At 41.9% G+C, this 12,522-nt stretch overlaps 1 protein-coding gene across 1 annotated transcript in view; it reads left to right on the top strand.

Moving 5' to 3' along the window:
- The window catches only part of DIS3L2 (DIS3 like 3'-5' exoribonuclease 2), a 197,117-nt gene that overhangs the window by 104,414 nt on the left and 80,181 nt on the right, over positions 1-12,522 (top strand). The window contains exon 13 of the mRNA XM_074153228.1: positions 11,682-11,794. Coding sequence (XP_074009329.1) covers positions 11,682-11,794 — 113 coding nt within the window. The remainder of the gene's footprint in view (positions 1-11,681; positions 11,795-12,522) is intronic.

Below are 12,522 nucleotides of genomic sequence, written 5' to 3'. Positions count from 1 at the left end.
ACACATATTGGTAAAACCAAACAATATTTTGCCAAATGTTGGTAAAATTATCCCTTGTCTACTGCAGGCCTGTGGATACTGGGTCTATTTCTTAGACCTTAGTAGACATCCCTGGTGCACGAGCTCCAGCGTCTTGTGCCTGAAAACACCTGTAGAGCCCTGGTAGCCCTGAGATGTTCTCTGCTGTCTCAGGTGACTGCCTGCTCTTCTTCTTCTTCCATCCTTGTTGTTTCCTGGTGTAGATTGCAAATTTTTGGGTTCTTTTAATTTTGCAAAGTTGCGTGCACTTATATTTTGCTTATTAAGACATCAATATTCCCTCTTCTATTCAGCTTTGTCCCTCTGGGGACACTTAAGGACTGTAGGGTGAAATTTGCTCCAGCAATACATGGCACAGGACTTTTCAGGTAATCCATTTGGTTCCTGCATCACAGAGTGTAGGAAGAGTTTGTAATTAGAGTCATGTTGGGCTGACTTGTTTAAGATAAACACTGAAGAAAGGACTAGTGTTGAATCAAAAGTTACTTTATGAAATTACTATGCTTCCTTCTTTGTAAGATGTTTAAGATGAACAGATACCAGACTCAGGTTAGAGAGAACATGACAGAAACCCCATATTGATATATGAGTCAAACTGCAATTTACTTAAATCTATTGCAGAAGTCAAGTATGGGAAAAATAAAGAAGACCTACAAGGAGTGGGACTGTGCATAACATTTGGCCAGTTTTTCCTTTGGTATCGGACATAATTAGCTCAGCTCTCCTGTTACCTGCTGATTAGTCTGGTGGGTTTTTGTTGTGTCACTAGGAAAGTGAAAAAGACATATTGCAGTGATTAGAAACAGGTATATATCCTTTCTTTCTATGGAGGGTTTGTGGTTGCAGATTCTTTGAAATATACAAAATACATTCAGGTCTGTGCAAAATCCAGATCCCTGCTGTGTCCCATAATGTAATCCCGTCTAATGCTGGGAAACTGCAGCATGTACAGTATATTTTGCCTCTTCTTTTAAAGTAACATGGGGTTGTGGGCGGAAACACACATCACTTCCAATTTCCAGCTGCGGGGTTGAATGGAATCAGAGGGCTGGATTGCGTCACCTTTCCTCCACCAAACATCGCTCTTGTCGGTGAGACAATTTGACAACATAGGGCTCCCCTCAGCTTGAGCGGGAATAGGGCGGCTTGCTCCAAACTGATGGTGGTTGAAAGGGAAATAGACTGAGCCTAATCCCCAGACGAGTGCATAAAACTGGGTGATAAGGTGTTGGGGTGGAAATTAAGAAAGTTTGGATTTGGTTGGAGCATTGATTGCTCCATAACATAATTTGTTAAAAAGTTTTTTGCATATATTTGAAAGCTACTTGTGAGAAGATTGGTTAAAATCCTGGTTAAGCAAAAATGGGCAGGACATTATAGGTAATTCATATTTATTGCACTGGATTTTTGTATCAATTATAGATATTTTATAAAGATTATATCCTTATCCCAAAAGCTTTTTTTTTTTTTTTGACAGTACACAAAGAAAGCTGTAGAGGGAAAAAACAGGATTAAAACAAAATAAAAGGTACATTGTCTATGAAGGACTAGTCTAATGAAGACCATGGCTGCAGAACATGCAAATAGGCATGCAAATACCAGTAGAATTACTCATAAAAGTGAGTTTACTTTTCTGCAGGGAGGAGAGATGCTGTGGGCGAAGTCGCCTTCCGGATCGTTTCAGTTCATAAATTCAGGACCTGGGACAATTCCCCAAAGATTTCGAGGCGCAGGATTTTGTGTCCCGGTGGATGTTGCTAACATTTGTGGATACAGACTTGAAAACAATAGTGTCTGATTGTATACTGAAGAAAAAAAACACAAACTCCTTTAAAGAGCTGGTTAATGGGGAGAGGATCCAGAAATTCCTCTACAAAAAGATCTAAAAGCACTTTGTGTAGGATTTCTGATCACTAAAAAGGACCTCAGGAGAGTCTTTAGAGAAGAACTGCAAATGACAGGTGATGACCAGACAGAGCCAGAGAAAACAGGATTTTTCAGTAAATTTAAGCAGATAAGAATCAGAAGATACATGAGGAAGATAAACTCCAGAAGGGTACAAATAGCTAGGAATAAATTCCCACATGGTTAACTTCAGTCATATATTCTCTTGCATGCAGGCAGCAAAGAAGTTACTGCAGTATATATTCTTTATTGTCAACTTTCTTAAATAGCAGGATCTATCAGAATCACTAGGCTATTGTTTTAATTTTTATTGCAATGCAGGGGTCTCAGAACCCAGCCGAATAGGAAGAAACATCTTCTTACAGTGCAATTCACAACAGTATTTCTTGATTGTTGAATATTATGCTGGTTACATAGAAAGAGTAAAACCAGGTGCAGATGGAAATATTTTGGAAATCTTTCCAAAAATAAACAAAAAAGTTGGATGGCTAAAAGTGAAATCTCAGCAGCTGCCTTCTTTTCTCAAAGAAGTTGAAATGTCAAGGCTCTTCAGTGGAAGTACCTTATGTGTGTTTGGCCTAGCATTAAATCCCAAGGTCTCTTTGAATGCCTGGGAATGCTCCCTCAGCCTTGGATTACTGTGTTCAGCAGAGATATCACAAAAGGGACTGACCCAGCAGAAGAGAGAGGCTGGTCCCTCCCCACTCTGAACCTTCATTTCAGGAACAGGATGACATCCTACACCCAAAATTCTTGTAATTCATCTTGAAAGCTGCTGGGTGCCACTTCCCATCTCTTTAAATTCAATGACTGCTGATTTCCTGATGGAGTTAGCATTTGAATGGGTCTTGGAATAGCGATAAAAACAATTCATGATGTGAATACCAGAAATGGCCCTTTTACCTTCATGATGTTGGCTGGAAACCTCACTGTTAAGAGACTGCAAGGAGTTTCCTTTGGTAACTTCTTTCCACCAGCAAGGAGTGCTTTCTGAGCTGGGAATCTGGGTTCACAGGAGCACAGGCATCGCCTAGGTGTCCTGCTTGACATCTTGTCTTGGTGAAGGGTTGAAGATCCGTCTGTCAAGTGCTTGGGGTAGACTCTGAGTAGCAAAGATTCATGTTGGGTCTAAGTCACAAGTGGTCATCTAGAGGTTCTCCCTCCCAGGGATAACCATGTAGCAAGTATTGGCATTGAGTGGATAAATCTGATGTATTTGAGGTTTGTAACTCCTCATTGTTTTGCTCATTACACTTGACTCTTGCAAAGAAATCAGTACAATGTATAGAACCCCTGAGTAGAACTTGCTATTTTGGCACCTCACAAAGTCTGCGCCCTTGTGCAGGCACAGAGGAAACCAGCTTACTGGTGACCCTCTGCAGTGTAAACTGGTACCAGCATAGGAATGGGGAGAAAACCTGCACGGGCAGAAGGTGGGACATAGGCATCACTGCATAAGGAACCATTGTGTCTGATCTCATTCACCAGGGCTGGACACATTTGATGTATCAAAGAAATGGCACATTCTCTTCATTTTCCATCATTATACTGTCTGTCCCCAACTGTCCTGTGCTTTGCCCTGACTTTTACTATTAAAATACTTGTGCCCTGCTTTCATTTGTATTTTCCTGCTTGTATCATGCTCGTCGGTGTGAACAAATCTTTATGCAGTGTACTTATTCTGTTGGGTATCATTCCCTGTGTCCTTCAGTCTCCAATTAAATGTTTTATCTTGTACATGCTGTGTAAATTCTGTCCTTCTGAGTATTTAGTGGTTTTCCCTCAGGAGAATTCCTTCCTTGTATTAGTATCCAACTTAATGGTGCAGTGGTACCTCTTATGCAGAAGAGCTATTTCATTCTCCTCCAGACATATTACATCAGGTTTGAAGATAGTTTTTAGTTTTCAGGAAAAGTGTAGGAATTAGGTGCATCCTAGATGGCAGCATCTCCTGTCACAAGGTGATGAAGAGCCAACCTGGGTTCACTGGCAACCCACAGGACACTTCACTGAATTTCACTGAATTTCACTGAATTTTTTTAGAGTTGGAAGGGACCATATAGATCATCTAGTCCAACTCCCCTGCTGAAGCAGGATTGCTTAGAGAATGAATTCTTGTGTTATGTTTCTCCACCTCGTTAACGTGATATAATCTGTGAGGTCTGGAGACCTGACTTCTGATTGGTCACCAGCTTAGATGTTTCCAGCTCATGGGAGCTGGAAGTTGGGAGAACACTGTCAGCACGAAGATCTACCCTGTGTGCCCGTGGGAGGATCGACTCTCCTGAGAGCCTGGGAATGCCTCCTGCTGACCAAGAGCCATCTCTGAGCAAACCCTTCAACGCTGGGCAGCATGGGGGAGTGCCCTCCTTGCAGGGGCTTTAAACACTAACCCTAGCCAAAGTATTTGAAATAGTGCTTAACTGATTTGGCTTGTGCTGATTTGTGTATAAAACTCAGGACTCTCTAATGCACAATGCATGAAGTGACACATTATAGAGGTGTCCTGGCTTTGGTTTGAGGTATAAAAGGTAGCTTTTAAATTCTATTAAGTGGGTTTAGGACACTGCTGAATTTATTAGCTGCTGCAGACAAAAACTGTATGCAATTCACATAGGAGACTTGCTCCCAGCACTTAATTTAGTAATAGATAAAGTCTCCTCATAATTCTGAAACTATTTAAAGAATTGCTGATGGCTCATAGAAAACTCTGGAAAGTATTCTGCTTAGGGAGGGTTCCTTTCCTACTATGTTTTTCTCCTTTTCATCTTCACTTTTCCTTCATAGCACTTAACGAACACATGAACTTTGTTTTGTACCTTACCTGGAGCTGATCCCAAATTGGTTTGTAAAATTGTAGTTGTCTCCATAACATTCAGTTAATGTCAGAGACAAACTGGCCAGAGGTCAGGGTAGTTGAGACCTGAGTAAAACAGTGCTTTAAAAGTCGATACAAAGCAGGTAGGAGTTAGTCTGGATTTTAGACTCATTGATGCCCCACATTGACCTTTCAACTTAAAGAAGAAAAAAACAAAATAACAAAACACCTGTTATGCTTTATTGTTATGAAATGCTCTGAATAGTTCCTGGTTCTCTCAAGGTTGCTGAAAGCATGACTTTGCAACATCACCATTCCCATCAGTGGTTTCTCAGATACTTCCAGAAGTGCAGGAAGTGTCATGACTTTCGGTATGGGAAGAGTTAACATTTGAAGATGTTTTTATTTTTATTTTTTTCCCTTACCCTGTGATAGCACCCTGTTTCTCACTTTGGAATAACTGGGGCCAATTTCGGTTCTGCTGACGTTGGCAGCTCTTGAGACTGTGCAGTTAAATAAAAGTTGTAGCTTTTATTGTCTTTACATCACCCCAGCTCCTGAAGGAAAGGATGTAAATGTGATCTGTAAAGGCTAAAGAGTTAAAAGGTTGGAAGGAAGCAGTGGTTTTAATTGTGATTTAAGAGGCAAAGCAAAAGCCCGGGCCCACCCAGCCCTTTTGCTGTTCCCAGGCTGATGCAGGCACTTGGAGTGGCTGCACTGACGTGCTGTGTGTGCTGGCTCCCTCTCGCTTCACCCCATGGAACCTGGGGACCTGACCTTGACCACCTTGCCAGGTGCTACAAGCACAGAAAAAAGCAGCTAAGAATAATTCTAAGAAGAGTTCAAATATCTTGAGACCTTGGCCAGGCTGCTCCTGATGGTCTCAAAGTCTGTCTGTGGCTGGTGGGTGAAGGGGGCTGTTTCTGTGGGACATTTCTCATGCAAACCAGTGGCGGAGGGGCTTGGGTGGGGAAATCTCCTAGAGGCAATGCCTGATAGTATGTCATATTTTGTGGATCGTTATCCTTTAGAGGTGCTTGTTCTTTGTTTGAGCAGACAGTTTTTCCTCTTTTGAAGTTGTTGCAACATTACTAAAGTCGTATTTTTGCTTGGATGGAAAAGTTACTGCTCTGTGCCCTGGGGACTTGTCCCGCTCTCTTGAGATACAGGATTCTGACTCCTTTTGCCAGAGTCTTTTCATGAGGTTGTATCAAGGAAGAGACCTTTAGAGAAGGAAAAAGCTATTACTTGCTTAAAAAAAGGTGTAATTAGTTGCATTTCGGTTGGCTAAAGGACCATCATGTGATAATTTAAAAAAATGTGGTTTCTTGGTAAACAAGTTAATGGATTTATGCTCAGTTGCTCTGCACTTTCAAAAAGCAAAATGGCCCTAGGGCACGCAAGTAAAATGTAAGCACTTTCCTTGTTATTTTAAAATAAGTAAAATAAAACACACTGTCTGATTTTTCTGAACAATAGCTTGGCTTCCTGCGGTGGAAAAGTAACCTCAGCTGAGAATTAAAGCCACCCACCTTTGTCTTCAGGCTCTAGAGCAGACAAATAACTCTCTCTTTCCATGGCTCCACTTTTATTTTTATATTAAACTCTTCTCCATCTTGCTCTTTTTTTTGCTTTCCTACTTGCTCATTTCTCCCACTCAGTCATTCTCTTTTCTCTCTCTCTTCTCCTCTGTGTGTCCCAAGAGGGACACTTCTGTAACACTTGAGCCATTAATGTACGTACACGTGCCAAAGACAAACAGAAATGTTTGGGTTTGGATCAGGTCCTTCATTTAAAGGCATGTGTTAAAGATCTGTGGTAGCCTCTCACTACTTCCAGCAGCTTCCCCAAGCCTCAGTGCCATTTTCTGCCTTGGTGAAACTTCTATTTGTTTTGTGTCCACCCCTATGACTGTCTGCTGGTCCTTCTGTAATGGAAACCCTTCTTTGTAGATATTGTCCTCGCCAGTTTGTCCATGATCACACATGAGAACCTCAGCCTTGATGAAGACCCATGCTCTACTGTAGTGCTGCTAATAGCATAAAAACTGCGCATGTAGGTTAAAGACCTCATTTGTCTCTATGCAAGTTTTTCATATTTTTGCAAGGTGCTAAATACTGCTTTTCGGATAAGAGCAGCAGCACGTTACCCCGAGGGCAGGGGAATGGGAAAGAGCTGTAATTATTTGCTGCAAGAGTTTGGTCTAGCCAGGGAACAGGCAACTACCTTGAGTTGCTGGCAGCAAGTAGGCAGTTGGCTGTTTTCTGGCTAGAGCAAACACTTTGCAATCTGCTTTGAACTCTTCTGTGTCTCCCAAACTGAGGGCTGAAGACAGTATGAGAAATAGCGGTTAATACAAAAAACTGGTATTATATTTTACATTGACTTAACACTCTTGATAGTGTTCGTCTTCTCTCCTGAGAATGATGATGCTTGAAAGTGAGACGGAAATAAAGGGGCATGTGCATGCATGCTAGAGAATTACCTTCTGCTGTTTTATCCTTGAAGAATTGCATTTTTAAGTTGCATGGTCCTAAAATTTGCATATGCTAAGGTATGAAGTGAACGTGCTTGGTCTGTCTCTGCATTCGTGCTAGGACTGACTGGGGTTGCTGAAGACAGAGAAGCAGGGTTTGCTGCCAGTGTGTTCCTTTACATACTGTTCAAATACATTCAACTCAGCTCTAATTCCTGGGGCAAATACTTGATATGACTTGCTGGGTTGGCTGTTTATATGAAGCATTTACAGGCAGAAAGGACCTTTTCCTTCTCTTACAGCTTTCTTGCTAATCCTTTTTTGTTTATAATTTTCCTAAGGCAAGAAGGAAAAAGTTCTTTGAACTGTTTTGTTGTAGAGAATGAGATTGTCAGTGAAAAAAAAAAATAAAAAAGGAACAGCTTGTTCTTTGTTCTTCTGTGAGGTGCCACCAATTCTGCTTTGATTTTAGCATTGTATCGGTGTTTTGCACAAGGTTTTGGAGCAGGTTCAAACGAACCAGATTCTCAGATCAAGGAGTAAACCTTCTCCAAAACCGCTGTGTGCCTGGTGCAGCATCATGCCGGGGGTAGACCCTCCTTTCGTAGCTCTATCGCTTGGTAACCTTCGAGAGGGAATCCAGGCTTCTAGAAACTTGGAGAAATACAGGTCTGATATATTCTGCCATTCTAGCAGCCTGTGTGATAGTAAACAGAAAGGGAAATTGTCTTCTCTGTGTGCAGTGCCTCAAGGGCATCAAACTGTGTTGTTTGCAGTAAGGTGGCAACAAACCCTGTCACTTTTGCACAGAGCATTGGCCCAAGAGGAGCTTTGGTGGCTGAGTGCCCAGCCCTTTCCCTATTTCTACTTGCAGACCTTGGGAGGAGAGCTGCTTTTTGCAAAGGCATTACTGGCTTTTGCAATGCCATAGTGTAATTTCAAATAATACTCCTGTCTCCCATCCACCTCTGTTGCCACGTCTCTGTATTAGCAGAGAGGGGCTAATAGGGTGCAGCTGGTTAATAAAACATGCGGCGCTTGGTTCTAAACTGCATTCTCTGTTGCTAAACATCTCCCATGTAGCAGCTTTGTTGCGGTGGAGTTCAAATGGGATGACAATTCTGCACCCACTTTCAGATGAAATTATTTTAAAAGAAAAAATCCCAGAGATCCTGAGTGAAAGAAGCCATCCGAATGCCTTCAGCATTTTTATTGCAATAGATGCTCCCTTTAGCTCTTACTTTGATATGAAATATGAATATGTCTGGCATATGAAATGTCTGGCTTAATCTCCTGTACATTCTTATGTAAATTCCTTTTTTTAAAAAATATGTCCTTAAACTGGTAGCATATACCTAGCTTTAGGGGTTGTTGTGCAGCTTTAGCTTCACTGTAGGAGGATTTTAAATTTTGGGTAAAGCAAGTCTGTGGTTTGCAAAGTACTCGCTTCTGTAAGAAATTTAGGGTATAAAGTCTATCACAATGGAGAGCTATGTGCCAAGTCTTGAAGACTCTTGCTGGAAAAGAAGATTTCTTCATCAAAATGAAGGTGGAGTAGACCATGTGTAGCAGTCTGTGGTGTGTGGTCCATGTGGTGTCCCCCTTTCTCCCTTTTTCTCTCTTTCTGACAAGACTTTTTCAATAAACAAGTGCTGGTTTAACTCTCCTTTCCTTTCATTCAGGCCACATTTTCTTTTTTCCTTGGGAAATAACACAAGACTTACAATGTGAAATGTTCCTTTTGTGACTTTGTCATAAAAATTAATGAGACTAGAAGAACTGTTTGTGGACCTGGAAGAGAATCCTAGTGAATGGTATTTCTCTTTCCACAAAGCTCTTTCATTTTAATTAGCAAATAAACCAAGAGAGAGTAGTAGGCAGGTATTTCGGTGCAGGCTTAGGCTGGTATTTTGTCTAACACGTTTAAAGGCAGTGATTTGAGAGAAATCAGATTGGTTGATTGCTCTGCTGTATCTTCAAGTTCTCTTGGTCTGAATTTTTTGGGGGTGAGGGAGATAGGGTGATTCATACTTGAGCAAGACAAACGCAAGAGCTGCCAGTTTGCATTATGTCAATGTATGTAAGAAAATATTTAGATAGAATTTCCATTAAAAGTTCAAAAGCAGGGGGCTCACGCTGACCCCGGCTTTTAGAAGCTCTGGTGGGAAACCTGAATGAAATTTAACTCTGTTCAACGTGTTTTCGTTGGCTAACTCCATGTTTTATTATCTCATGCAATGAGATCTTTCTTGGTTTGTCGATTTTCTACCGAGGACAAAAAGTTCATGTATGTAACAGTGCACATATTGAATTAAAGTACGATTAAAGGCATGATGTAATGACCCCCTCTCCTTTTCCTTTCGTCAATATTTGCCTGCAGGGTCAATACATTACAATATTGACTTCAAAGTATTCAATATTTTTTTACCTTCTGAGTGCGTTGGCTTCGAGTGCGTGTAATATTAAACCTGTTGGTTGAACTGTTGGTCTAAGACTTACCGTCTAAGTAGTTTCAGGCTTGGATGCCTAATCCATGTAGAGCGGCTTTCAAGGCATGTGATAATATCACAACACAGCTGTAGGCAGCTTTCTGAGGTGAACCATTTAATCTGCACTCTTTTCTCCCAGCTTCCTAACAAGTGGTGGAATTTGTCCCTTGGTGTGCAATGGGATTATTGTCCTCTCCCCCTGCTGCCATCGTATTTACTCTCTGCAGGACCTTCCAGGGACTATGGGTTACGTGGACAAATCTAAACCCCAGCACTCCCATCTTCCATGTGCTTTTCTGCTGCCTTTTACATCTGTGCTCTGTCAAGAGGACAAAAGCAGCGCAAAAAGCAAGGTGATGCTTTCCATACTCACAGGGCTGCACAAACATGGCTTAATAAAGTTAAGTTAAAGTTGTTACGAATTCAAACAGTCGCACAGGGTGGGTTGGTGCTCACTTTTCTGAACTCCCAGCTGGGGGCCCAGTGGGCTGGGTGGCTCCTCTCATACCAGCTTGAACCTTCTCACGCTTCCTCTTTGCCTCCATACATTTTCATTCCCACTCTGCTGAAATCTGGCACCGGTACCCATCCAGAAGGGCACATGGGCAGATGTTCTGCATAATGACAGCAGCTATGAACCATTTATCCTTCAAAAACGTGACACTCTAGAGAAAGACTTTGATAATGTTCTGTGCGAGGCGTATAAACAAACAGGATTGTCACCAGCGTGGTATCTTATTACGTTGTCTTTTTAAAAAAATTAAGGAAAGAAAAAATATTTATAGATACCAAGGAGTTAGTGAATTCCTCTAAAGAACTAAATGTTATAATTAGGAACCCGCTGCACTTAGAACTATTCTACAAATAAGCACCTCAAATCTAGCCCAGTCCTTCCAGAGAAAACAAAGGTCAATAGGCTTCTTTGAGGATTAGCAAACCAGAATTTCTTGGACCAAGGTACTAATTGCTTCCAAAGCTGATGATGATCACTACTTCCAAATCCAAATTATTGCCAAAACCTGATGATAAACCTCAGTAGTACTCCTCTCCAGCCTAACTTTTGAATTAAGATGCTTCTAGACTGGACTCTAATTAAAAGATAAAAAGCCTAATCTGAAGGGACAGCCGGATGACAGTGGAAATATTCCACTTGTGGAAAGCTGCGCTTCTGCATAGCCTGATATGAAGTTGTTGAAGACTTCCCGGGTCACCAGCAGCAATTTGGGCTCAACCAGGGTGAAGTGAAAAGAAGTGCAGCTCAGAGAACCCAAAAGCATGCGTGACCAGTTGCCCCATACGCGGGAAATGGTGTCCTGCGTTGCCTGCGGGGCTGTGAGGTGGGGTCCCATATTTCTTGCTTACCATTGTCTCCCAGCAAAGTGATGAAGACTGGGCTGACTATTGCAAGCTTCTAGTTCAAAAGACTTATCCACATGGTTTGAAAGGTTTTTTGCATATCCACTGCTGCGCATGAGGATTCACTCGTGTGTATTGACTCGTATGTTGTAGCCACAGTGGCTGTGAATTTGGTCGTGTCCTGAGAGGCCACAGCTTTCAGCTCAGATGGAAGAGGTGGAAAGAAGTATCATTTGGGAGAGGGATCAGAGTTAAATATGTCAGCAGTTACGTGGAATCAGTCAAAGGAATCTATATGCAGAATCATTAAGACCTACCAGGGTAAAACTTGTGAAAATTGGATGTTGTCACTTACTTGTCCTTCTCCTTGCTGCCTCCCTACCCCTGGCTCTGGGGTAGCTCACAGAACTTACCCATCACACATAATTGCTCTGCCAGAAATGACCCTGCAGAAAATGCAGAGATCATAAAATTGTTGATTTTTTTTTTTTTTTAACTTGCAAAACTGACTTCTGGATACAATTCTTTAATTCTTTCCCAACCCCCTAAAACCCTTCATTTCTACCTGCAGCCTACTGACTTCCTTGTGCAATTTCAGGGAACTTCGAAGTGGGTGTTCACATCGCGGATGTAAGCTACTTTGTACTGGAAGAAACAGCGCTGGATAAAGTAGCGAGCGAAAGAGCAACCAGTGTCTATCTGGTGCAAAAGGTAAAGACAACTTTTCCTTTTTTTTCTTCTGACAACTGTGTCTTCCATTTACTGCAAATTCTTTTTAAAGGTTCATTTTTAGATGCCCGCAACCAACATCTGGCTGCTATTGCAGCAAACCTACAAAACTGAGCAAACTGATGCTCCGTGTGAAGGCCACTCTGGTAATCTGGAGGTAGTTCAGGACCCAGAGCTGCACTTGCACCATGCTGACCTGAGCTAGGCCTGGCGGACCCAAGTTGGCTCATCTGCTTTGCTGTTGCAGCCTTGAAATTTGCAGATGTGGTGATGGAGAGTTTTGCCTTTGTCTTCAGTGCAGTAGTAGTAACTAATCCCTCCCAGGAGTGGATGTGTAGAAGAGTAGGGTGTAAAACACCCTATGCAATCTCACATCTTGAGATACAACAGGAGGTTCACACTCTTCTATCTGGGCATCCCAAATACTGGATAAATGGTGTTCTTTCATCATGGAATGAAAAGATTTTTGAAATTGTACGGATCTGAGTGTAACAGAATCAAATTTTAAACTCGAGTTTAAAGCTGACTTCTAAACTTTAAAAATGAACAGGTTCAAGTTTAACATTATCAGAAAGGAAACATCCGGGTTTTGTCTGTGCCTGTCTCATTTTCGGTTGAATGTGCAGAAACATTTCCTAGCTCATCAGATACCGCCGGGGCTGTGCCTGCAGGGAAGCCGGGACGCTTGGCTGTGTCAGCTTTAGGCATCA

The sequence above is a fragment of the Numenius arquata genome, chromosome 9, assembly GCF_964106895.1.
Source record: "Numenius arquata chromosome 9, bNumArq3.hap1.1, whole genome shotgun sequence".
Lineage (NCBI taxonomy): Eukaryota > Metazoa > Chordata > Aves > Charadriiformes > Scolopacidae > Numenius > Numenius arquata.
Note: the sequence above shows the minus strand (reverse complement) of the source record. Positions and strands in the feature narration are given on the sequence as shown.